Source organism: Theropithecus gelada, chromosome 15 (genome assembly GCF_003255815.1).
Source record: "Theropithecus gelada isolate Dixy chromosome 15, Tgel_1.0, whole genome shotgun sequence".
Classification (NCBI taxonomy): domain Eukaryota; kingdom Metazoa; phylum Chordata; class Mammalia; order Primates; family Cercopithecidae; genus Theropithecus; species Theropithecus gelada.
The window spans coordinates 76,164,303-76,190,107 of record NC_037683.1 but is presented as its reverse complement, the minus strand read 5'-3'; the positions used below and the strand labels follow the sequence as shown (position 1 = coordinate 76,190,107).

Here is a 25,805-nt window from a genome sequence, read left to right as displayed (position 1 = left end):
CTGAGAGACAGCTGGGATAAACATTCAGTAACACTGCCAGCAGAATTGTTGCACTAGAACATTTTCATTTCCTCTCTCTTTCTGCCAAGTGCATAACTGAATCTAAGATGAAAGTATGATGCAACTTTGTTATTCTACAATTTTAAATTGGCAAGTTAAGAAACCTCTCTGGGCCTCTTTGTCTAATGATGTAGCTCAGCTGGATCAGGGTTTCACCCACGGTTTGTCTGACAAATATTGCCAGCTTACTATGCTTACTGTGTTCCAGGCTGCTGTGTTGGACTGTGGGAGGGTAGACGCCAAGGAGACAATCTGATCACAACAGGCTGGTGAGTGGTGAGGCAGTTTCAACCTTCATTTGAGGAATCCAGGGTTCTATAACCACCTTCTAGGGAATGCGGTGAATGTTTAGAAAAATTACAGAAAGTTACCAGCTACTCAGGAGGCTGAGGCAGGAGAATGGCGTGAACCCGGGAGGCGGAGGTTGCAGTGAGCCGAGATCGCGCCACTGCACTCCAGCCTGGGCGACAGAGTGAGACTCCATCTCAAAAAAAAAAAAAGAAAAGAAAAAAAAAAAAAAAGAAAAATTACAGAAAGTTACATATTTTGTTATGAATACCAGCTACAATGCTATATCTAATATGAATTAAGTTCCTCTGTTTCCTTTTTTTCTGTTTATGTTGCTACTTTTTTTTTTTTTGAGACAGTCTCACTCTGTTGCCCAGGCTGGAGTGCAGTGGCGGGATCTTGGCTCACTGCAACTCCGCCTCCCAGGTTCAAGCGATTCTCCTGACTTAGCCTCCCGAGTAACTGGGATTACAGGCACCTGCCACCACACCCAGCTAATTTTTGTATTTTCAGTAAGACGGGGTTTCACCATGTTGGCCAGGCTGGTCTCGAACTGCTTACCTCAAGTGATCTGCCCGCCTCAGCCTACCAAAATGCTAGGATTACAGGCGTGAGCCGCCGCACCCCGCCTATGTTGCTACTTTTTAATGTGGGTGCAGTTTTTAAACCTGGCTTTTTAATTGAAAAAGTAATACAAACATATGTAAAAATTCAAACTGTAACAAAAAAGGTAGACAATGAGAAGCAAATCTTTCTTCTATTTCAGACTCCTCCTTCCCCATTCCACACCACATCCCCTCAACCCTCCTTCTATTCAGACGTTACCACTGGGTCAATCCGTTGAAAGTTACAGTTAAGGTGATACCTGGAGTCCAAAAGCTAAATATGAACCTAAGCTATCACCAGTCCCTTCCAGTTCTAAAACTAAGTCCAAGCCTTTTGCAGCACGAAAGAGATAGCCTCCTCCTATCTAAAGTTATGGCTGGTAGAGGCTCAGACGAATGGAAACCGATTTCAGACACATGTTTAGAACTCCTGAAAGGCAGAAGACAGAACTTAATACTTTTATGGTGAGTGGTTTATTTACTGACTAAATAAACGCTCCCTTAGGGATGTAAGCTCTATACGGGCAGGAGCTTCATCACCAGCTCTCACTGCAGACCCCGGCATTAAAGGCGCTCACACGGTAAAAGCCCCTACCGCCCTCTACAGCCACAGTAGGCCAGCAGCCCAGAGTGGGAATCCGCGCAGGGCGTCACGTGACTCCAGCTCCCCGTCATCCGGCCCGCCCCAACCGAGACCCCGCCAATCCGGAAGGGAGGTCCAATTTGGCCAGGCCAGGGCGTGTTCCATGGGCCCACTCGCCTTGCTGCTGCGTTATCCCTAGACTCGCCCCACTTGCCTCGGAGTCTCAGGCGGTTGCCCAGGTCCTCCCGGCAAAACCCTGGAGCTTGCTAGGGAGAGGAGCAAGTGCGGGGCCAGCGAGCAGAAGTGCCGACGCAGCCCGGCAGCCGCGGGCGAGGCTTAGGCTGAGCTTCAGGATACAGCTAGGGGGACGGCAGGAGTCTCCAGAGCGCGCGCGCCGGCCCTCCCCGTCCCGACCCACGCGGCGCGGCGTGGTGACGCCCGCGCGGCCTGAGGAAGGGGCGGGGCCGGGGCGGGCCTCCGCGCTCCTCCCGCCCTCTCTCTGTCCCTACTCTCCCTCCCCTTCCCTCCCCCACACTCGGCCCCTTCAGCTTGGGGGTGCCTTCGTCGCGCAGCCTCGCGTCGGCCCGGCCCGGCTAGGCCAGCGGGCAGATGCCCCGAGCTGCAGCCGCCGCCGCCGCCGACTCGGCCGGTGGCGGTGTGGGAGGCGGGCTACCAGCCCGGGGCCGCTGAGTGTGACGGACGCAGCTGGGAGCCGGGGGCCCGGGGCCCCGGCGTCGGTGGCTCCGCACGGACCATGTATTTTCTGAGCGGCTGGCCCAAGAGGCTGCTGTGTCCTCTGGGGAGCCCGGCCGAGGAGCCTTTCCACGTTCAGTCCGACCCGCAGAGGGCTTTCTTCGCCGTGCTGGCCGCGGCCCGCCTCAGCATCTGGTACAGCCGAGTAAGTAGAGCCGCCCGCCGCCCTTCGCCGCTGCCTCCCCGGCCCCCCGGCGCCGTCCCACCCCTAACTTCCACCCAGCGCCCGGGACCCCTGCCCCTTGGCGCCAGACCCACCTGCCTTCGCCGTCCGCGTCCTCCTTCCACCGACTTGGCAGCACGTACCCGCCGGCTCCGGGCACGTCCTCCAGCCGGCGGTCCGGGGTGGATGAAGTAGCTGCTGCCGAAAATCCCTGAGCCTCCCCACGTTGGACCGACTGCCGCGCCGTGCAGACTCCGCACGTTCCCCGGCCGAGCCCAGACTTGTTCTTCCCTCCCTTCCCCCATTCCCCGAGGAACAAATTTGTTTAAACTTTCCACAATTAGAAATCCGGCCGCTATGGTGCCCCAACCCTCCCTCCCTTTAAAGGTCGTTGTTTTGGAGTTAGGGAAAGCCTCTTGGGCTTTACCCAGCGCCAGACTTTACAGGCCTATAATAAATTATTTCTAGAAACTACAGCCTGAATTCTTTATTCTTAACTAAAGGTCTGGTTATTTAACTCCCCTCTTTAACTCCAACATCCCTTCCCCACTTTCGAGTTGGTCTTTTTCTTTGCTGCTGCTCTTGGACTCTTCGGAGTAGGGGGTTAAAGGAGCGGAAGTAGAACTCAAATCTGTTCGCACAACCCCCAGTTATAACACCTGGAAATAATAAGGCTTGGGAGGAGCATGGAACTGAATTCTGTTTTTGCTTTAAGTCCTGGTTATCTTTTTCTTTCTTGTATTGAGTAGATATGAGAAAGAAAGAAGTGGTGGATGGGATACTCCCTACTCTCTACAAACACTGCTATAACTTTGTCAATGAGAACGACAGAGTTCAGAGTATAAAAATGCTTTTTTTCCTCCCCAAAGAAGGCAGTACCAATCGATGTCAGAGTGAAGTTTTTCTCCTTTCCAAGTTAATTTGACCATGTGGGATAGGTTGTGACCTTGTCCTTATTAGATCTTCGTGAAATACTGGTTTTAGTTTGGTAAAATCCCCAAATCTTTGTGTGTTACTATTCGATTGCCTGTAATGCCCTTGACCGTCCTCACCCACATCCCTGGTAAAACTGGTGATGGGATTTAGTGACGGGTAATTCTGGTTTCTCCTGTGACTGTCATAGTTGGGCTGTAAATCAGACTATTTGCCATCAAGTTTTGGCGGATCTAATTTTCAAATGCAAATCAGAACAAAACAAACTGTTATAAAATCCTAATACCAATAATATGACTATTTTGTCTAGTGCTTGATGGTGTTTTGAATATGTATGTATGTGTGTATATATATATAAAAACGTGTAAATATATACACATATATCTATAAAGTATCATCTGGTTCCTAAATGAGATACTCGTTTACAATGTATATGCCAGTTGAATAATTTTTAATTTGTTTAGGTGTATATAACTATTAACTTTAAAGCACATGCAGAAAAAATGGAACTTGAATTTAAATTGTCTTTTGAATTTAGTACATAATTCCTTTTGAATGTAACAAATTTAGACTTTACGTCTAAAATTTAACTTTTCTTACCTTTAAAAAGGCAGACCTAAGTTAATTTTAAATAAAAGTAAACAGTATGAATTGACCAGAAGCCTGTAAACCACTTTATTCCCCCATAAGAGGAGCACAAAAATTTGCTTTAATTTAGGGACATTGTGAATATTCTTAAGAATGTCCATTGTTTGGTTTTGGAGTTAGATACCACATCTAGAAATCCAAGACAGTCCTGGAATTTAAACTATTTATACTCTTCTTTCAAATTCCCACCTCACATGCAGCTTCCTTTTTCCACGGAAGTCCAGGGACCACTACTATTAAGTTCCAGTGTGCAGAAGTTAGGCTGTAGGGAACCCATGGGTTTAGAGGTCTGGAGTGAAATGAAATGCAGGATACCTTACAGGAGGCTGCATGATACTGTAGTATGAGTGGTTAACCTTGGTCTCTGGGCACCAGCTTTGTTGTCACTTAAAAAAATCAGGTATTCACGAGGTCAAGAGATCGAGACCATCCTGGTCAACATGGTGAAACCCCGTCTACTAAAAACACAAAAACATTAGCTGGGGGTGGTAGCGCACGCCTGTAGTCTCAGCTACTCGGGAGGCTGAGGCAGGAGAATCGCTTGAACCCAGGAGGCAGAGGTTGCAGTGAGCCAGGATTCCACCACTGTACTCCAGCCTGGCGACAGGGCAAGACTCTGTCTCAAAAAAAAAAAAAAAAAAAAAAAAAATCAGGTATTGAACCAAGTGATTATAAGGTGTATGATTACATGCCTAGGTGAGTGGGATACAGTTACTAGACTCCAGCTTCCAATCTTCTCTTCCTGGGATATGCGCTTTCTTACTCTGTATGAAAGTTTTCATTTTGATTTTCTAATTTCTAAACTTCCTGAAAGTATATAAGTTAAAATAAATTTAGATTAACACACTTCATTTAAAAGTGAAAATGCCTTTAGGTAAATTAAAGGGCTGTCAGTTATACTGCGTAATTTAGAGTGAATTGGTTTTAAAAGTTCTAATGGAGCTGCTAAAAGCTTTGACTTTTGAGAGGCTGTAGATGCAAGTAATTTTATGTTAATATTTTGAAGATCTACAGGATTCTACAGAGTTGAAGTCTTACAGCTGCTTGAGGGCATTTGAAGGCAGGGAGACATGCTCATAGAGATGATAAAACAAGATTTGCTTACTTGAAATTTTGTTAGGGCTCACTTAGTAAATCAAGCTCTCTTAGAAGGGATAGGTTTTAAAAAGAGACAACTAGCCTTATGGAAGGGACAGTCGTTTGGTCGTCTAAGCTGGTTGTTTTAATGTTCAAAAGAATTGTGGAAATTGTATGTGTACAATGATGCTTCATAAGACTGAATCTCTGTTAAAATCTCTAACTGTACATTATATGGGTCTTCTAGTGAACTTTTATGTACTACTTATACCTACCGTCCTCTATTCTAAGTAGGTATTCGGAATTCCACTGTTATAGACTCATATGTCTTCATAATTATTTCCTCCCCCAAAGTTGAGAAATACAGTATAGTGTTGTTTATGAACAAAAGAGCCTCTAGATAGTCACTTAGCTTTTTTATATTGAAGCCCCAGTGTTACATTTTGGAGCCCCCGAAAAGGTGTTAAAAAGGGCTCAATATGTGTAGGCTAGATTGGGGTGGTAGAGGTAGAACTTTACTGGGGGCAATTGATACATTTCTGCTAAGGTTGTTGTAAAAGGACTAGTTTCAGCTTTGAGGATGAAACTGCTATATAAGGTAGGTTATGATTTATGATTGACATAGGTGTAGTGTGAGATGAATTACATTTTGTACTGTACTGGGGGCCCAGAATTACTCCTTTAATATACTAACTGTGAATATGAAAGTCTATATATGTGAACATCAAAATGATATCTTTGAATGTAGCCATTCTAAATTAGATGTATAATCATATCTCATTTTTCACGTCACTGACTTTAAACATTTAAATTACCTTCAGATGTATTTTTGAACACCAACTGTAAAATACAGATGTGTATAAAAGGGATGAAGAGACATGTTATATGTGAACTGTGTAAAGATGTTAATGTGTTAATATGATAAATCTTGTGAGTTATCACTGTTGTAGGTAGTTAATAAAAAGCTGAAATGGGCAAATAATTGCTAGGTTTATAAAATAAATTGTATGTCATTTAGTAATCCTGAGCAAAAACTTAGTTCCCACTGGTGTGCTAATCATGGAAAAAAAACAATGATCTTTCAAAAGAACCAAGCTTTGAATCAGGTATATGATTAACTGTGTGACCTCAGGAAGACCATTTTATTTGTATTTTCCCAGCATTCCCATTTCTCACCCTTTTAACTCTATTACTCACTGCCTCCAGAGAGCCTTCTTTATAAATTCACTGCTCTGAAGTCTTCTAGGGTTCACTGTTGATTAAAGAATGAAGTTCAAACTCCTTAGTTTGATATCACAGACACTCCCTTCTTGGAATGCTCTCTTGCCTCATTTCTGCCTGTCCGAATATTATCCATCCTTTAACTGCTGTTGAAATCCTTTCTTTATGAGTCATTCTTTACCTACTGTAACCATAAGTGTTCATTTTTCTGATGAACTGCTGCTTCCCCCCTACTACCAGCTTTGTTGAGGTATAATTGACAAGTAAAAATTGTATATATTTAAGGTGTGCTGTGCAATACTTGGATCTACCCTGTGAATTGATAACCACAGTCAGTCTAATTAACAGATCCACCATCTCACAGTTACCCCTTTTTTTGTATGTGGGATGAGAACGCTTAAGACCTACTCTCTTAGCGAATTTCAAGTATACGATATGTGTTAATTATGGAAATAAATATCATTATTAACGATAGTTACTGTGGCGTACATTAGGTCCCCAGAATGTATTCATTTTATACCTGAAAATTTGTACCTTTGACCGAAGTACTCTCATTTCACCCACCTCCTAGGCCCTGGCAATCATTGTTCTACTCTTCTGTTTCTATGAGTTTGACGTCTTTATATTCCATGTATGACATCATGCAGTTGTTTTATGTCTTGCTCACTTAGTATGGTGTCCTTAAGTTTCGTCCATGTTGTTGCAGATGGCAGGATTTCCTTGTTTTTTAAAGGCTGAATAATATTTCATGTGTGTATGTGTGTGTGTTACGTTTTCTTTATCCATTCATCTATTGACAGACACTTAGGTTGTTTCCATATCTTTGCTACTTTGAATAATGCTGCAAAGAATATGAGAGTGCAGATATCTCTTTGAGTTACTGATTTCAATTCCTTTGGATATATACCTAGAAGTGGGATTGTTGGATCATGTGATAGTCTTGTTTTTAGTTTGAGGAACTTCTGTTTTCCATAATGACTGTACCATTTTGCAGTCCCATCAGCAGTGTACAGGGAGGGCATCCCTTTTCTCCACATCTTTGCCAACACTTGTTATGATTTGACTTTTTGATAATAGATATCCTAACAGGTATGAGATATCTTATAGTTTTGATCTGCATCTTCCTGATGATTAGTGTATTGAGCATCTACTGGTCATTGGTTGTTTTTTGGGAAAACATCTGTTCAGATTTCTTGGCCATTTTTAAATTAGGTTATTTGTTTTGTTTTGCTTTTTGCTACTGAGTTGTATGAATTCCTTACGTATCTTGGATATTAGCCCCCTTTTAGATGTATGGTTTGCAAATATTTTCTCCTATTCCATAGGTTGCTTTTTTATCTTGTTGATTGTTTACTGTACAATAACTTAATTTCATGCAATCCTGCTTGTTTATTTTTGCTTTTGTTACCTGTGCTTTTGATGTCATCCAAAATGCCATCGTGAAAACAGATGTCAGGGTGTTTTTCCCATTTTCTTCTAGGATTTGTATGGTTTCAGGTTTTACATTTAAGTCTTTGATCCTTCTTTTAATTTTTGTGGGTACATAGATCTGTGTATTTATGGGGTATATGGGATATTTTGATACAGGACTGTAGTTACCCTGTTGTGCTATCAAATACTAGATTTTATTCATCATCTAGACAGGGTCTCACTTTGTCACTCTGGAGTACAGTGTCATGATCATGGCTTATTGCAGCCTCGACCTCTTGGCCTCAAGCAGTTCTCCCACCTTAGCATCCTGGGTAGCTGGGACTACAGATGTGTGCCACCATGCCGAGTTAATTTTTTGTAGAGATGGGGTCTTGCCATGTTGCCCAGGCCAGTCTCAGATTCCTGGACACAAGTGATCTGGCCACCACACCTAGTCCTTATTCATTCTTTCTGTTTTTTGTACCTATTAACCATCCTCCCTTCCCCCTCCCTATTTAATCCTTCTTGAGTTGATAGTGTAAGATAAGGGTCAGTTTCCTTCTTTTGCATGTGGATATCCAGTTTTCCCAACACTGTTTATGGTGTTGAAAAGTCAGTGTTGCAGGATGTGTTTTCTCCATCCTTAGCACTTGGTGAAAGATTAATTGACCATATATGCATGCGTGGTTTTATTTCTGGACTCCATTCTGTTGCAGTGGTCTGTGTATCTCTTTTTATGTCAGTACCATACTATTTTGATTACTGTAGCTTTGTAATGTACTTTGAAATCACGTTGATATGGTTTGATTCTGTTTCCCCACCCAAATTTCATCTCTAATTGTAATCCCTATAATCCCCATGTATGGAGGGCAGGACCTGGTAGGAGGTCTTTAGATCATAGAGTCAGTTTTCCCTGTGCTGTTCTTGTGATAGTAAGTTCTCATGAGATCTGATGGTTTTATAAGTGTTTGACTGTTCCTTCTACACATGCTGTCTCTCTCTTGCCTGCCACCATGTAACAAGTGCCCGCTTCCCCTTCTGCCATGATTGTAAGTTTCCTGAAGCCTCGTCAGCCATTACAGAACTGAATCTATTAAACCTCTTTCTTTATAAATTACCAAATCTCAGGGAAGTTTGTTATAACAGTGTGAAAACGGACTAACACATAGGTAATGTGACACTTCCAGCTTTGTTGTTCTTTCTCAAGATGGCCTTGGCTATTCATGGGCTATTGTGGTTCTGTATAAATTTTAGATTGTTTTTCTATTTATGTGAAAATGTCATTGGAATTCTGATAGGGATTGCATTGAATCCGTAGATTGGTTTGGATGGTATGGACATTTTAACAACATTAATTCTTCCAATCCATGAACATAAGATATCCAGCCATTTATTTGTGCCTTCTTCAGTTTCCTTCATCAGCATTTTATAGTGTTTAGTGTTGGTTAAATGTATTTTAGTATTTAGTGTTTTTGATGCTACTGTAAATGGTATTGTTTTCTTTTCTTTTCTTTTTTTTAAAGACAAAGTCTCACTCTTTTCACCGAGGCTAGAGTGCAATGGAGCAATTTCAGCTCACTGCAACCTCCGCCTCCCGGGTTCAAGCGATTCTCCTCTCCCAGTTTCCCGAGTAGCTGGGATTACAGGTGCCTGCGACCATACCCGGCTAATTTTTGTATTTTCAGTAGAGATGGGGTTTCACCATGTTGGCCAGGCTGGTCTCGATTCCTGACCTCAGGGTGATCTGCCTGCCTCGGCCTCCCAAAGTGCTGGGATTATAGGCGTGAGCCACCACACCCAGCCATGTTTTCTTAATTTATTTTTTAGATACTCATGGTTCTTGTGTAGAAACACAACTTATTTTTGTATGTTGATTTTATATCTTGCAACTTCACTAAATTCATTTCTTAGTTCTAAATTTTTTTTGGTGGTTTTTAGGGTTTTCTTCATATAAAATCATGTCATCTTCAGAGACAATTTTGCTTTTTCCTTTGAACTACTGCTTTATATTGTAAGTTTTGCATTTATGCTTTATTTCTCCAACTAGATTATACATTTCTGGAGCACAGAAACTGTCTTAATTTGTATTATCTATAGTGCCTGTACAAAGAAGATGTTTAATAAACATTTTTAATATTAATGAATTTAAGGCATTTGTCCTGTGTGTGGCATAGCAATTTTTTTTAAGTTTTAGTTTTTTAATTTTTGTGAGAACACAGTAGGTGTTTGTTTTTTTGTGTGTTTTTTTTTGTTGTTGTTTGTTTGTTTTTGAGACAGGATTTCACTTCAGTTGCCCAGGTTGGAGTGCAGTGGCACAATCTCAGCTCACTGCAATCTGTAGTCACCCTGTTGTGCTTTTGACTGTAGTCACCCTGTTGTGCTGTCAAATACTAGGTCATATTCATTCTCTTTTTTTTGTACCCATTAGCTGTTCCCACCTCCCTTCCTATCCCCCCAGCTACCTTTCTTTCCCAGCCACTGGTAACCATCTTTCTACTCTCTCTCACCATGAGTTCAATTGTTTTGATTTTTAGATCCCACAAAATAAGTGAGAACATTCTATGTTTGTCTCTCTGTGCCTGGCTTATTGCACTTAACATAACAAACTCTAGTTCCATCCATGTTGTTGTAAATGACTGGATCTCTTTTTTTTTTTAATAACTGAGTAGTACTCCATTATGTATAAGTACCGCATTTTCTTTATCCACCCATCTGTTGATGGACACTTCCAGTACTGTGTGGAATAACAGTAGTGAAAGTGGGCATCTTTGTCGGGTGCCTGATCTTAGAGGAAAGGCTTTCAGTTTTTATGTACTCAGTATGATACTAGCTATGGGTCTGTTATATATGGCTTTTATTATGTTGAGTTATGTTCCTTCTATACCCAGTTTTTTGAGGGTTTTTATGAAGGGATGTTGAATTTTCATGAAATGCTTTTTCAGCCTCAGTTGAAATGATCATATAGTTTTTCTCCTTCCTTCTGTTGATGTATCACATTGATTGATTTGCGTATGTTGAACCATCCTTGCATTCCTGGAATAAATCCCACTTGTTCATGATGAATGATCTTTTAAATATATTGTTGAATCTGGTTAGCTTGTATTTTGTTCAGGATTTTCGCATCAATGTTCATCAGAAATATTGACCTGTAGTTTTCTTTATTGATGTGTCTTTGTCTGGGTTTGGTATGAGGGTAATCCTGGCCTCATAGAATGAGTTTGGAAGTACTCCCTCCTCCTGTATTTTTGAGAACAGTTTCAGTAGTATTGGTGTTCTTCTTTAAATGTTTGTTGGAATTGAGTGGTGAAACCACTGGGTCTTGGGCTTTTCTTTACTGGGAGACTTTTTATCACAGGTTCAATCTCATTTTTGGTCTGTTCAGGTTTTGAATTTCTTCATGGTTCAATCTTGGTAGGTTGTATGTGCTTAGGGATTTATCCACTTCATCTAGATTTTCCAATTTATTGGCATATAGTTGCTTATAGTAGTTTCTGATGATCCTTTGAATTTTTGTGTTATCAATTGTAATGTCTCCTTTCTTATCTCTGATTTTATTTATTTGAGTTTTCTCTTTTAAGATTTGTCAGTTTTGTTTATCTTTTCTAAAAAGCAACTTTTTGTTTCTTTAGTCTTTTGGATTATTTTCTTCAAGTTAATTTATTTCTGCTTCATCTTTATTATTTCTGTTACTAATTTTGGGTTGTTTGCTCTTGCTTTTCTAGTTGTTTAAGAGGCATCATTAGGTTATTTATTTGAAGTTTTTCTTCTTCTTCTTTTCTGAGACAGGTTCTCACTTTATTCCCCAGGCTAGAGTGCAGTCGTGCAATCTCAGCTCACTGTAGCCTCAACCTCCCAAGTTCATGTGATCCTCCCACCTCAGCCTCCCAAATAGTTGGGAGTTGCATGCCACCGTGCCCAGCTAATTTTTGTAGAGATGGGATTTCACCATGTTTCCCAGGCTGTTCTCAAATTCCTGAGCTCAAGCAATCTGCCCACCTCAGCTCCCAAAGTGCTAGGATTTAGGCGTGAGCCACTATCTTTTCTTCTTTTATGATGTAGGTACTTATAGCTGGAAATTTCTCTGTTAGTACTGCTTTTGCTGTATCCCATAACTTTTGGTATGTTGTATTTCCATTATCATTTGTTTCAATAAAGTTTTCAGTTTGCTTCTTAATTTCTGCACTGACCCATTGGTCATTCAGGAACATATTGTTTAATTTCCAAGTGTTTGTATGATTTCCAGAATTGTTCTTATTGATTTCTAGTTTAACTCTACTATCAGAGAAGATACTTGATATTATTTCAGTTTTTTTGAGTGTTTTAAGATTTGTGACCTACCATATGTGCAGTGCTTAAGTGATCCATGTACTGAGGGAAAGAATGTGTGTTCTGCAGCCTTTGGATGAAATGTTCTATAAATATCTGTTAGGTCCATTTGTTCTGTAGTGCGAATTAAGTCAGATGTTTCTTTGTTGAGTTTCTGTCTGGGAGTTGGATTCAGTGCTGAAAGTGGGGTGTTAAAGTCTCCAGCTATTATATTGAGATCTAGCTCTCTCTTTAGCCCTAATAATATTTGCTTTATATATCTGGGTGTGTTGGGTGCATATATACATATGATTGTTACATTCTGTTGCTGGATTGACTCTTTTCTCAGTATATAATCACATACTTTGTCTCACAGTTTTTGTCTTGAAATCTGTTTTGTCGGTATTTATATAATTACTCCTGCTCTTTTGGTTTCCATTGGCATGTAATATCTTTTTCATCCCCTTATTTTCAGTCTATGCATACCTTTGTATGTGAAGTGTGTTTCTTGTGGGCAACAGACCAGTGGATCTTGTTTTTTCATCCATTCAGCCACTCTCTATCTTTCGATTGGAGAGTTTGGTCTGTTTATAGTCAATGCTATTATTGATAAGTAGGGACTTGTGTCATTTTGATATATATTTTCTGGTTGTTTTGTGGTCTTTCTTTACTTGCTGTCTTCCTTTTAGTGAAGGTCGTTTTCTCTTGTGCCATGATTTAATTTCTTGCTTTTTGTGTTTTGTGTATCTGTTGTGTGTTTTTGATTTGAGTTTACTGTGAGGCTTGCAAATACTATCTTATAACCCATTATTTTAAACTCATGACAACACTGATTGTATAAGCAGACAAACACACAAAAAGTGTTTAAAGTGTAATTAAAACTCTACACTTTAACTTCATCCCTCTGCTTTTTAACTTTTTTGTTTCTCATGTCTTACTGAACTATGTCTTGAAAAGTTGTAGTTATTTTTTATTGGTTTATTTCATCAGTCTTTCTACTTAAGAGCAGTTTACACACTACAATAACACTCTTATAAGAGACATCATTAGGTTATTTATTTGAAGTTATAAAATAAGAGTGTAATTGTGGTGTGTAAACTACTCAAGTAGAAGGAGTTGTACTCTTCTGTGTTTTTCTATGTACTTGCTATTACCAGCGAGTTGTACCTTCCGATGGTTTCTTCTTGGTCATTAAATACTCTTTCAGATTGAACAACTCCCTTTAGCATTTCTTATAGGGTAGATCCAGTGTTGATGAACTCTTAGGTTTTTTTTTTTTGTCTGTGAAGGTCTTTATTTCTCCTTCATGCTTGAAGGATATTTTCACTGGATATACTGTTCTAGGGTAAATGCTTTTGTTTGTTTGTTTGTTTTGTCAGCACTTTCCATATATTGTTGAAATATGGCCTGTAAGGTTTTTACTGAAAAGTCTGCTACCGGACATATTGGAGCTCTATTGTATGTTATTTGTTCCTTTTTTTTCTGTTGCCATTTTTTGGATCTTTCTTTATCCTTGACCTTTGAGAGTCTATAGATGCCATAAGGTAGTCTTCTTTTTTTTTTTTTTTTTTTTTTTTTTTTTTTTTTTGACGGGAGTCTTGCTCTGTTGCCCACACTGGAGTACAGTGGCACAATCTTGGCTCACTGCAAGCTCTCCCTCCTGGGTTCATGCCATTCTCTTGCCTCAGCCTCCCGAGTAGCTGGGACTACAGGCGCCTGCCACCACGCCCAGCTAAATTTTTGTATTTTTAGTAGACATGGAGTTTCACCGTGTTAGCCAGGATGGTCTTGATCTCCTGATCTCATGATCCACCCCCCTCGGCCTCCCAAAGTGCTGGAATTACAGGCGTGAGCCACTGGTGCCCAGCCGCCATAAGGTAGTCTTCTTTAGGTTAAATCTGCTTGGCGTTCTGTAACCTTCTCATACTTGAATGCTGATATCTTTCTCTAGGTTTGGGAAGTTCTCTCTTATCCCTTTGAATGAACTTTCTACTCCGGTCTCTTTCTCTACTTCCTCTTTAAGGCCAATACCTCTTAGATTTACCCTTTTGATGCTATTTTTTAGGCATGCTTCACTGTTCCTTATTCTTTTTTCTTTTGTTTACTTCTCTGACTATATTTTCAAGTAACCTGTCTTCAGGCTCACTAATTCTTTCTTCTGCTTGATCAGTTCTGCTTTAAGAGACTCTGATGTATTCTTCAGTTTATTGGTTGCATTTTTCAACTTTAGAATTGCTGCTTGATTTTTAAAAATTTAAATCTCTTTGTTTAAAATGTGATAGAATTCTGAGGTCTTTCTCTGTGTTATTTTCAATTTGTTTGACTTTCCTCAACATAGCTATTTTTAATTCCTGCCTGAAAGATCACATATCTATCTCTCTTTTTCCAGGGTTGGTCCCTGCCTTACTTAGTTTGTTTGGTGGGGTCATGTTTTCCTGGATGATCTTGATTTGATGCTTGTAGATGTTCATTGGTGTCTGGACATCGAAGAGGTAGGTATTTATTGTAGTCTTCGCAGTCTGGGCTTGTTTGTACCTGTCCTTCTTGAGAAGTCTTTCCAGTTATTTGAAGGGACTTGGACCCCATGTCCAATAATGCTGTGTTTTTTGCAGACTCAGAGATACTGTCTTGGTGGTCTTGGATAAAATCTGGAAGAATTATTTGGATTACTAGGTAGAGACTCTTGTTCTTTTCCCTTAACTTTCTTCTGAACAAATGGAGTCTCTCTCTGTGCTGAGTCGTCTGGAACTAGGGGTGTGTTGTTGCAAGCACCCCTGTTGCCACCACCACTGAAACTAAGCTGGGTTAGACCTGAAGCCAGCAGAGCACTGGGTCTCATCCAAGGCCTGCTGTCACCACCACCTGGCTGCCACCTATGTTCACTCAAGGCCCTAAGGCTCTACCATTAGCAGTTGGCAAAGCCAGCCAGGTTTGTGTCCTTTCCTTCAGAGTGTCTCATTCCCCAAACCCCAGGCCAGTCCAGAAATGCTGTTTGGAAGCCAGGGATTGGCGTCAAAATTCTTAGCAATTTGCCTGATATTCTGTTCTGTTGTGCCTAAGCTGGCACTGAAACCACAACACAAAGTTCTTCCCACTTTTTCCCTTGTCCACAGGCAGAGGAGAATCTGCCTCTGTGGCTACCACTACCACAGGACCACAGTGGGTTCTGCCAGGCCAGTGCCTGGCAGTCATCTTCAGGTGTTTATGAATCATTAACATAATCCATATTATAGTTAAATATTTATCTGGAGTTTACTGTGGACTAGGTATTTTACATCATAGTAAGCAAAGTTTCCCAAATATAAATTCTTTTTATTTCTCATTCATGACTTTTGCCCTGTTCTCATACTACCTATTCATTGTGACTTTTAAACTTGAAATTCTCTTTCAAAATAAATGAATTTATACTTTCACCATAAATGGAAATCTAGTACCATTTATATGAATAGAAGGTATTATGAAAGAATACAATAAAAACAATTTTATAAGGCTGGGCACAGTGGCTCACACCTGTAACGTCAGCACTTTTGGGGGCCTAGGTGGGAGGATCACTTGAGCCCAGGAGTTCAAGATCAGTCTGGACAGTATAGGGAGACCCCCATCTCTATAAAAAATACAAATAAAAAAATTAGCTGGCTATGGTGGTGCATGCCTGTGGTCTCAGCTAATCTGGTGACTGTATACTATTTAAATTTTGATGAACTACAGAGTAGTTTGAGTCTAGGAGGTTGAGGCTGCAATGAGCCATGATTGCACTATGGCAACCCAGCTTGGGTGACAGGGTGAAACCCTTTCTCAAAAAAAAAGTTATGAAAAATATAGTTTCCTGCCAAACTCTTATTCCTTTGTTAAAAAGGACAATTAACCCTTTTTATGCAAGGTGCTTAGAAATAAACTAGCACCTCATTCAGATATTCTCCTTACCTAAATAAAAAAGATTGAAGAGGAGTTGAAAAAAGATTTTTTTCATGTATGATTATTTACTTCGGTATTTGTATGTCATCTAAAATGGTGGTATAGGACCTGCATTAAAGTGTTCCACCTGTATTAGTTTGTTAGGCAATTTATTTAATCAGAAAAAATATAGTAAATTTACAATTTAAAAATATTTTGGAATTTACATCTGCCACAAACTGAGACAATTTCTTCATTCAAATTTCTTACTGATGAGCAGGGACCAATTGGTTAGAATCAGAGAGGTTTCTTACCTTTAAGTTACAATTGCTTTCCTTTGAGTTGCTGTCACAAATCTACTGTCCCCCAAGTGGTTTACCTTATTTCAACCATAAATCATACATAAATTTACCTATGAAAATTTGGATATTATTGTAGATATACTGCAGAATTTGCTATGGTTTAAATTTTTAAGAGCTTTGAGGTGCATAAACATACATCTAAGTGTACATTGATTTTTAGTAAATTTATAGTGTTGTGCATCCATCATCACAATCTAGTTTTAGAACATATATATATCAACCTTAAAAAGTACTATGCCCATTTGTCATCAACCTCTTCTCCCACTCCAGCCTCAGAAAACCTTGGCCTACTTTTGTCCATTTGGATTTAGCTTCCTGAAATTTTCGTATCAATGAAATCATATGGTATATAGTCATTTGTGTTTGGTTTTCATTTAGCATAATGTTTTTAGGTGCATCCAGGTCATAATATTTCTTTTTTCAAAATATGTGTAAATTAAGGGGTGCGAGTGCAGTTTTTTTACATGGATATATTGCACAGTGGTGAAGTCTGGGCTTTTAGTGTAATCATCAGCTAAAGAATGTGCATTGTACACATAAGTAACTTCTTATCCTTTATCCCCTTCTCATCCTTCTGAGTCTAACATCTATTATTTCACACTCTATGTCTGTGTGGTAGTATTCCTTTTTGTTGCCGAATATTTTTCCATTAGTTGGGTGTGCCACGTTTTTATCTCCATTCACCAGTTGAGAGTATTTGAGTCACTATGAATAATACTCTCATTTTGAATCATTGTAATACTGCTGTAAACATTTGTATACATGTCTTTGTGTGAATAAATGTTGTTCTTCTAGAGAGATACCAAGGAGTGCAACTACTAAATCATATGGCAAGTTTAACTTTTTAGTAAAGTGCAAAACTTTGTTCCAAAGTGACTGTAGCATTTTACAATCCTGCCAATAATGTATGAAAGTTTCTGTTTCTCCACATCCATTCTAGAGGGTTTGTAGTGGTTCATATTTGTGACTTTAATTTGGTATTTTTTTAATGACTAAAAAATGTTTGGCGTGGTTTCATGTGCTTATTAGCTATTTATCTTGTTCCATTTATATATCTTATTAGCCATTTCACTATACCTATGTAGTTAATTATCTATTCAAATCCTTTGTCCATTTAAAAAACAAACAAACAAAAAGTAGTGATCTGATCTTGGCTCACTGCAGCCTCAAACTCTTGGGCTCAAGTGATCCTTCCACCCCAGCCTCCCTAGTAGCTGGGACTACAGGTGCACAACACCATGCCTCACTTATTTAAAAATTTTGTAGAGACAGGGTCTCCATAAGTTGCCCAGGCTGGTCTTAAACTCCCATCCTCGGACTGTCCTCCCAAAGTGTTAGGGTTACAAGTGTGAGCCACGATGCCCAGACCATTTTTGTTTAAGTGGAATATTTCTCTTATTATTGAGTTGTAAGAGTTCTTTATATATCCTTGATACAAATTATTTAGCAGATATATAATTTGCAAAGTTCTGCAGTGTTAAGTACGTTCACATTGTCATGTAACCATTACCACCATCAGTATCCAGAACTTTCATTTTCATTTTCTCAAACTGAAACTTCATGCACCATAGACGGTAATTCCTAGTTTTCTCATGCCATCAGTCCCTGGAAACTACTATTGTATTTTCTGTCTTTATGAATTTGACTAGTCTAGGTACCTCAGACAAGTGGAACCACACAGTATTTGTCTTTTTGTGATTGACTTATTGCTCTCAGCATGCCTTAAGTTTTATCCATGCTGTAGCATGTACCAAAATTTCCTTCCTTCTAAGGCAGAATATTCCATTGTATATGTACATACTGTATTTTGTTTTATTCATTCGTCTGTTGATGGACACATGGGCCACTTTTACCTCTTGGATATTGTGAATAATGCTGCTGTGAACTTGGGTAGACAAATATCCAGATCCCTGCTTTACTTCTTTTGGGTACATACCCAGAAGTGGACTTGCTGTTTCATTTTGTTATTCTGTGTTTTCTTGTTTTGTTTGTTTGTTTTTGGAGAAATTTTGCTTTTTTTTTTTTTAAGAAATTGCCATATACTGTGTTTCCACAGTGCTACATCATTTTACATTCTTACCAGCAATACAGTGGTTCCAATTTCTTCACATCCTTGCCAGTACTTGTTTTCTGTTGTTTTGATGATTGCCATTCCCTTGGGTCCAAAGTGGTATCTCATGGTTTTGGTTTGCATCTCCCCAGTGATTATTAATGTCGAGCATCTTTTATGTACTTGTAAGTCATCTATATGCCTTCTTGGAAGGACTGTCTATTGAAGTTCTTTGCCCATTGTTTTTCTTAGGTTATTTTTTGTTGAGTTGTAATGCTTCATGTATTCTGGGTATAATCCTTTATCAGATATGTGGTTTTTAATACAGTTATGCTCCACGTAATGGCGTTTTGAGATGTTTTTGTCAACAGACTGCATTATATACAATGGTGGCCCTATAAAATTCTAATGGAGCTGAAAATTTTTTCTTGCCTAGTGACAATATAAATTTTATATAGTGCAATGCATTACTTTTTCTATGTTTAGTTGTATTTAGATATAGAAATATTTACCATTGTGGTACAGTTGCTTATGTATTCAGTACAGTAATATGCTATATAGGCTTGTATCCTAGGAGCAATAGGGTATACCATATAGCCAAGGTGTGTAGTAGACCGTAACATCTAGGTTTGTGTAAGTACACACTGTGATGTTCACATGATGACAGAATTGCCTAGTGATGCATTTCTTGGAACTTATCCACTCTTGTTAAAGTGACACATGACTGTATTTTCTTCTATTTCAAAGGTTACATTTTTACTCTCTTGGTCGTGGCCATTGATGCACAACATTTTCAATTTTGATGAAGTCTGTCTTACCTATGTTTTTGGTTGCCTGTGCTTTCAGTATCATATCCAAGAAATTGTTTTCAAATCCAAAGTCATGAAGTTTTTGCCTTATGCTTTCTTCTAAGAGTTTTATCGGGTGAGGTCTTCTGTTTAGAGTTGTGATCATTTTGAGACAATTTTTGTATATGGTATAAGATAAGAGTCCAACTTTATTTTTTTACATGTGGATATCCAGTTTTCCCAAAGCTGTTTGTTGAAAAGACTTTCTTTCCTTTTCCCCCATAAATGGTCTAGGTAGCCTTGTGGAAAATAATTTGACTATTTATGCAGGAATGTATTTCTGGACTCTGTGTTTTATTCTGTTGGTCTATATGTGTATATCTTTATGCCAGTACGATAGTATTTTGATTGCCGTAGCCTACTAGGAAGTTTTGCTGTCAGGAAATATGAGACGTCCAACTTTGTTATTTTCAAGTTTGTTTTGTCTATTCGAGGTCTCTTGGGAATCCATGTGAATTTTAGGATGGATTTTTCTGTTTCTGCTAAAAATGCTGTTAGGATATTGAAAGGACTTACGTTGATTGTGTAGATCGCTTTGGGTAGTATTGACATCTTAACAGTATTAAATTTTCTAATCCATGAGCAGAGGATTCCTTTTCATTTATTTGTGTCTAATTTCTTTCAGTGGTATTTTGCAGTTTTCACTATAGAAGTCTTTTGCCTACTTGATTATGTTTAGTCCTAAGTACTTTATTATTTTTGATGTTATGGTTTGCTGATTTTTCTGTGTTGATTTTGTACTCTGCAGTTTTCCTGAATTCATTCATTCTAATAGGTTTTTTGTTGTTGTTGTGGAATCTTTAGAGTCTTTACTCTAAAGATAAGATACTCTATAAGATCATGTCTGTCATCTTCAAACATATAATTTTACTAACTCATTTCCAAGTTAGATTTATTTTATTTCATTTCCTTGCTGATTTCTCTGGCTAGGGCTTTCAGTATTATGTTGAATGGAAGTGGTAAGAATGGGCATCTTTGTCTTAATTCTGACCTTAGAGGAAAAGCTTTCCATCTTTTCACCATCGAGTTTGATGCTGGTTACAAGTTTTTTTGTTTGTTTTTGTTTTTTGTTTGTTTGTTTTTGTTGTTGTCGTTGTTGGTTTTTTCTTGCTCTGTTGCCCAGGCTGGAGTGCAATGGTGTGATCTCCGCTTACTGCAAACTCTACCTCCTGGGTTCAAGCAATTCTTCTGCCTCAGCCTCCCAAGTAGCTGGGATTACAGGTGCCCGCCACCATGCCTGGCTAATTTTTTGTATTTTTAGTAGAGACAGGGTTTCACCATGTTGCCCAGGCTGGTCTTGAACTCCTGACCTCAGGTGATCCACCTGCCTCAGCTTCCCAAAGTGCTGGGATTACAGCTGTTAGCCATCACGCCTAGCCAGCTATAGGTTTTTTATCTATCGCCTTTTTATTATTTTGAGATAGTTTACTTCTATTCATAGTTTTTCGAGTATTTTTAGCATAAAAGGGTATTGAGTTTTGTCAGATGTTTTTTTCTGAGTCAGTTGAAATGATTATCTGTTGGTGGACACTTAGGTTGATTCCATATCTTTGCTAATGTTAACAGTGTGGCTATAAACATGGAGGTGCAAATAACCCTTTCATGTACTTATTTTGTTTCTTTTGCATAAATACTTAACAGTGGGATTGCTGGATCATATGGTAATTCTATTTTTACTTTTTGAGAAATCTTCATACTGTTTTTTGTAATGGCTGTACTAATTTATATTCCCACCACAGCAAGTTCCCTTTTCTCTGCATTCTCATCAGCATCTGTTATTTGTCTTTTTAATAATTGCTATTCTAACTGGGTTAAGATGGTATCTTGTGGTTTTGATTTTCATTTTCCTGATGATTAGTGATGTTGAGCCTTCTTTGATATACCTGTTGGTCATCCATATGTCTTCTTTTGAAAAAATGTTTATGTCTTTTGCCCACTTTTTAATGGGAATGTTTTGTTTAACCGTTGAGTTGTTTGAGCTACTTGTATATTCTGGTTTTTAGTTTCTTGTCAGATGAATAGTTTGCAAATATTGTCTACCATTCAAAAGGAAGGTTATTTCTTTACTCTGTTGGAATGTTTCTTTTGCTATGCAGAAATTTTTTTAGTTTAATTTAGTCCCGTTTGTTATTTTTGTTTTTTTGGTATCTGGAATGTTTCTCCTATATTTTCTTCTAGTAGTTTTATACTTTTGTTTCTTTCATTCAGGCCTTAAATCCATTTTGAGTTGGTTTTTATATATGGGGAGAGGTAGTCATCTAGTTTCATCCTTTTGCAAATGGATGTTGAGTTTTTCCAGCACCATTTATTGAAGGAAGGTGTTCGTTCCCTAATGTATATTCTTTGCAACTTTGTTGAAAAGTCATTGGCTGTAAATTTGTGAATATATTTCTGAGTTGTCTGTTTTGTTGAGAATATTGGTCCATGTGTCTGTTTTTATATCAGTACCATATTGTTTGGTTTATATAACATAGCCTTGATATGTTTTGAAGTCAGATAGATGCCTCCAGCTTTATTCTTTTCGATCAGGATTGCTTTGGCTTTTCGGGCTCTCTTGGTTCCATGAGAATATTATAATTGTTTTTTCTATTTCTTTGAAAAATGAAGTTGATATTTTGATAGGTATTGCGTTGAATCTGTAGATCACTTTGACCAGCTTGATCATTGTAATGTAATTCCTCAGATCCATGAGTATGGACTGTTTGTTTCCTCTTCAGTTTTTTCATCACTGTTTTGTAGTTTTCCTTATAGAGGTCTTCTACCTTATTGGTTAAATTTATTCTAGTTTAATTTTGTAGCTACTATAAATAGGATTGCCGTCTTGATTTCTTTTTCAGCTAGTTCATTATTGATGTATAGAAATGGTACTCATTTTTGTATGTTGATTTTGTGTCCTTCAGCTTTACTGAGTTTACTTATAAGATCAAAGAGGTTTTTTGTGTTTTTTTTGTTTTTGTTTTTGTTTTTTCTTTTTTTTTTTTTTTTTTTGGAGACAGAGTCTTACTCTGTTGCCCAGGCTGGAGTGCAGTGGCGCAATCTCGGCTCACTGCAACCTCAACCTCCTGGGTTCAAGTGATTCTCCTGCCTCAGCCTTCCGAGTAGCTGGGACTACAGCCACCCGGCACCATGCCTGGCTAATTTTTGTATTTTTAGTAAAGACGGGGTTTCACCACGTTGGCCAGGTTGGTCTCAAATTCCTGACCTCGTGATACATCTGCTTAGCCTCCCAAAGTGCTGGAATTACAGGCGTCAGCCACTATGCCCGGCAGATCTAAGAGTTTTTTGGTGGAGTTTTTAGCTTTTGCTAAATATAAGATCATGTCATCTGCAAAGAGGGACAATTTGACTGAATTTTTCCAGCTGGGATGCCTTTTATTTACTTTTCTTACCTGATTGCTCTGGCTAGGACTTCCTATACTATGTTGAATAGGGCTGGCGAAAGTGGCATCTTTGTCTTTTTCAGTTCTTAGTGGAAAGGCTTTCAGCTTTTTCACATTCAGTGTGATGTTAGCTGTGGATTTGTCATGTATGGCCTGTATCACATTGAGGTATGTTCCTTCTATACCTGGTTTGTTGAGTTTTTATTATGAAATGATGTTGAATTTTATTAAATGCTTTTTCTGTATTTATTGATAATGTTTTTTGTCCTTGACTCTGTTGATGTGATGTATCTCATTTATTGATTTGTATATGTTGAACCATGTATTAGTGCATTTTTTACACTGCTATAAAGAATATTCGAGACTGGGTAATTTATAAAGGAAAGAGGTTTAACCGATTCACAGTTCTGCATGGCTGGGGAGGCCTCAGGAAACTTAAAATTATGGTGGGAGGCAAAGGGAAAGCAAGGGCATTCTTCACATGGCAGCAGGAGAGAGAGGGAGCAGGGGAAACTGCCACTTACGAAACCATCAGATCGTGTGAGAACTCACTATCATGAGAACAATGTGGGGGGAAAACCATCCCTATGATCCAGTCACCTCCCTCCCTCAACATGTGGGGATTATAGGTTCTTCCCTCTACACGTGTGGATTACAATTTGAGACAAGATTTAGATGGGGGACACGGAGCCAAACCATATTAAACCATCCTTGCATCCCTGGGATAAATCTTACTTATCATGGTATATTATCTTTTTGATGTGTGGTTGGATGTGGTTTTCTAGTATTTTGTTGAGGATTTTTGCATTTACTTGCATCAGGGATATTGGCCTGTGGCTTTCTTTTTTATGTTGCATTCTTGTCTGGCTTTGGTATAAGAATAGTGCAGGTATTGTAGAATGAGTTGGGGAGAATTCCCTTCTCTTCAATTTTATGGAAAAGTGTGAGGAGAATTTGTGTTGTAAGTTCGGTAGAATTTGACTTTAAAGTCATCTGGTCCTGGGCTTCTCTTTTTCGGAAGAGTTTTTATTACTGATTCAGTCTCATTACTTGTTTTTGGTCTATTTGGGTTTTCTGTCTTCATGGTCTAATCTTGGTAGGTTGTTATATGTTCAGGAATTTGCCCTTTTTTTCTAGGTTTTCTAGTTTTTTAGTGAATAGTTTATAATAGTCTCTGATCTTTTGTATTTCTGTAGTATCAGTTGCAATGTCTTTTTCATTTCCGATTTTTTTTTTTTTTGGATCTTCTCTTTTTTTTTCTTACTTAGCAGTTTATCAATTTTTAAAATCTTTTCAAGATACCAACTTTTCATTTTGTTGATCTTTTGTATTTTTTTAGTGTCCTTCATTTTGTTCTGCTTTGTATAAATATATATGTATGTATATGCATACTTTATAGCAGAAATATATATATATTTTAATAGTAAAGGAGGCCACGTCCCAGGGCTGCACTCCTGCTCCAGCCTGACCCCCTGATCTTTATTATTTCCTCCTTTCTGCTAATTTTGGATTTGGTTTATTCTTGCTTTTCTAGTTCCTTGAGGTCCATTGTTAGATTTTTTGTTTGAAATCTTTCCACTTTTTGGATGCAGATGTTTATTGCTATAAACATCTCTCTTAACCCTGCTTTCGCTGTGTCTCATAGGTTTTGGCATGTTGTGTTTCCATTTTCATTTGTTTCAAGAATTTTTAAAAATTTCCTTCTTAATTTATTCATTGGCCCAATGGACATTCAGGAGTATTCTATGTAATTCCCATTTATTTAGACAGTTTTCTAAGTTCCTCTTGGTATTGATTTCTAGTTTGAGGATTCTACTGTGGTCTAAGAAGATATTTGATATAGTTTTGAGTTTAATTTTTTTTTTTTTTTCTTTTTTGAGATAGGGTCTATCTCTGTTGCCAGGCTGGAGTGAAGTGGCACAATCATAGCTCATTGCAGCCTTTACCTCCCTGGCTCAAGTGATCCTCCCACTTCAGCCTCCCAGAGTTTAAAAATTTTTTGACAGTTGTTTCGTGGCCCATCATATGGTCTGCACTGGAGAATGTTTCATGTGCTGACAAGAATGTATTTCCATAGCTGTTAGATGAAATTTTTCTGTAAATGTCTGTTAGGTTCATTTCATCTAGAGTGCAGTTTAAATCCAGTGTTTGTTAATTTTTATGTCTCAATGGTCTGTTGCTGATAGTATGGTGTTGAAGTTCCCAACTATTATTTTATTTTATTATTATTAGATACAGGTCTCACTCTGTCACCCAGGCTAGAGTGCAGTGGTGTGATACCGGCTCACTGCAACCTCCACCTCCTGGGTTGAAGCGATTCTCATGCCTCAGCCACCTGAGTAGCTGGGATTACAGGTGTGTGCCACCACACCCAGCTAAGTTTTGTATTTTTAATAGAGACAGGGTTTCACCATGTTGGCCAGGCTGATCTCGTTGAACTCCTGGCCTCAAGTGATCTGCCTACCTCAGCCTCTCAAAATACTGGGATTACAGGCATGAGCCACCATGCCTTGCCCCAACTTTTATTGTATTGGAGTCTACTTCTTTTTTTAGGTCTAATAATATCTTTATATATTTGGGTGCTCTGGTGTTAGGTGCATATATATTTAGAATTGTTATATCCTCCTGCTGAATTCATCTCTTTATCATTATACAATGATTTTCTTTGTCTCTTTTTACTGCTTTTGACTTAAAAGTCTGCTTTATTTGATGTAGGTATTGCCACTTCTCACTTTTTGTTCTGTTTGCATGAAATTCCTTTTTCCATCTCTTTACTTTTAGTCTGTGTGCCTTTCAAGGTGAGTTTTTGTAGGTAGCATATAGTTTGGTCATGTTTTCAAATCCATTCATCCAGTCTGTATCTTTTAAGTGGAAAAGGTGATTATTGATATTATTGTGTGTGTGTGTGTGTGTGTATATATATATATGTGTATATATATGTATATTTAAATATAGATAGATATGTGAGGTCATAATTCTGTCCTTTTATTAATTGTTTTCTGGTTGTTTTGTATATTCTTTGCTGTTTTCTTTCTCTTGCTAGCATTGTAAGTTGGTGATTTTCTGTAGTGGTAACATTTGAATCCCTTCTCTTCTCATTTACGTGTTTGCTCTACCAGAGAGTTTTATACTTTTGTGTTTTCATGATGGTAGACGTAGTCCTTTTGCTTCCAACACCCTTAAGCATTTTTTGTACGGCTGATGTAATTGTGATGAATGATCTCA

The 25,805-nt window shown here is 38.6% G+C and overlaps 2 protein-coding genes across 3 annotated transcripts in view; one reads left to right on the top strand and one right to left on the bottom strand.

Moving 5' to 3' along the window:
* The window catches only part of PLGRKT (plasminogen receptor with a C-terminal lysine), a 259,215-nt gene extending 256,160 nt beyond the window's left edge, over positions 1 to 3,055 (bottom strand). The window contains exon 1 of the mRNA XM_025359091.1: positions 2,548 to 3,055. The gene's annotated coding sequence lies outside the window, so the exon portion shown is untranslated. The remainder of the gene's footprint in view (positions 1 to 2,547) is intronic.
* The window catches only part of RIC1 (RIC1 homolog, RAB6A GEF complex partner 1), a 153,371-nt gene continuing 129,557 nt past the window's right edge, over positions 1,992 to 25,805 (top strand). The window contains exon 1 of one of the 2 annotated variants that reach the window (XM_025359079.1): positions 1,992 to 2,434. In XM_025359079.1, the coding sequence (XP_025214864.1) occupies positions 2,291 to 2,434 (144 nt within the window). In that variant the 5' untranslated portion in view covers positions 1,992 to 2,290. The remainder of the gene's footprint in view (positions 2,435 to 25,805) is intronic. The other variant, XM_025359080.1, reaches the window with a different exon arrangement.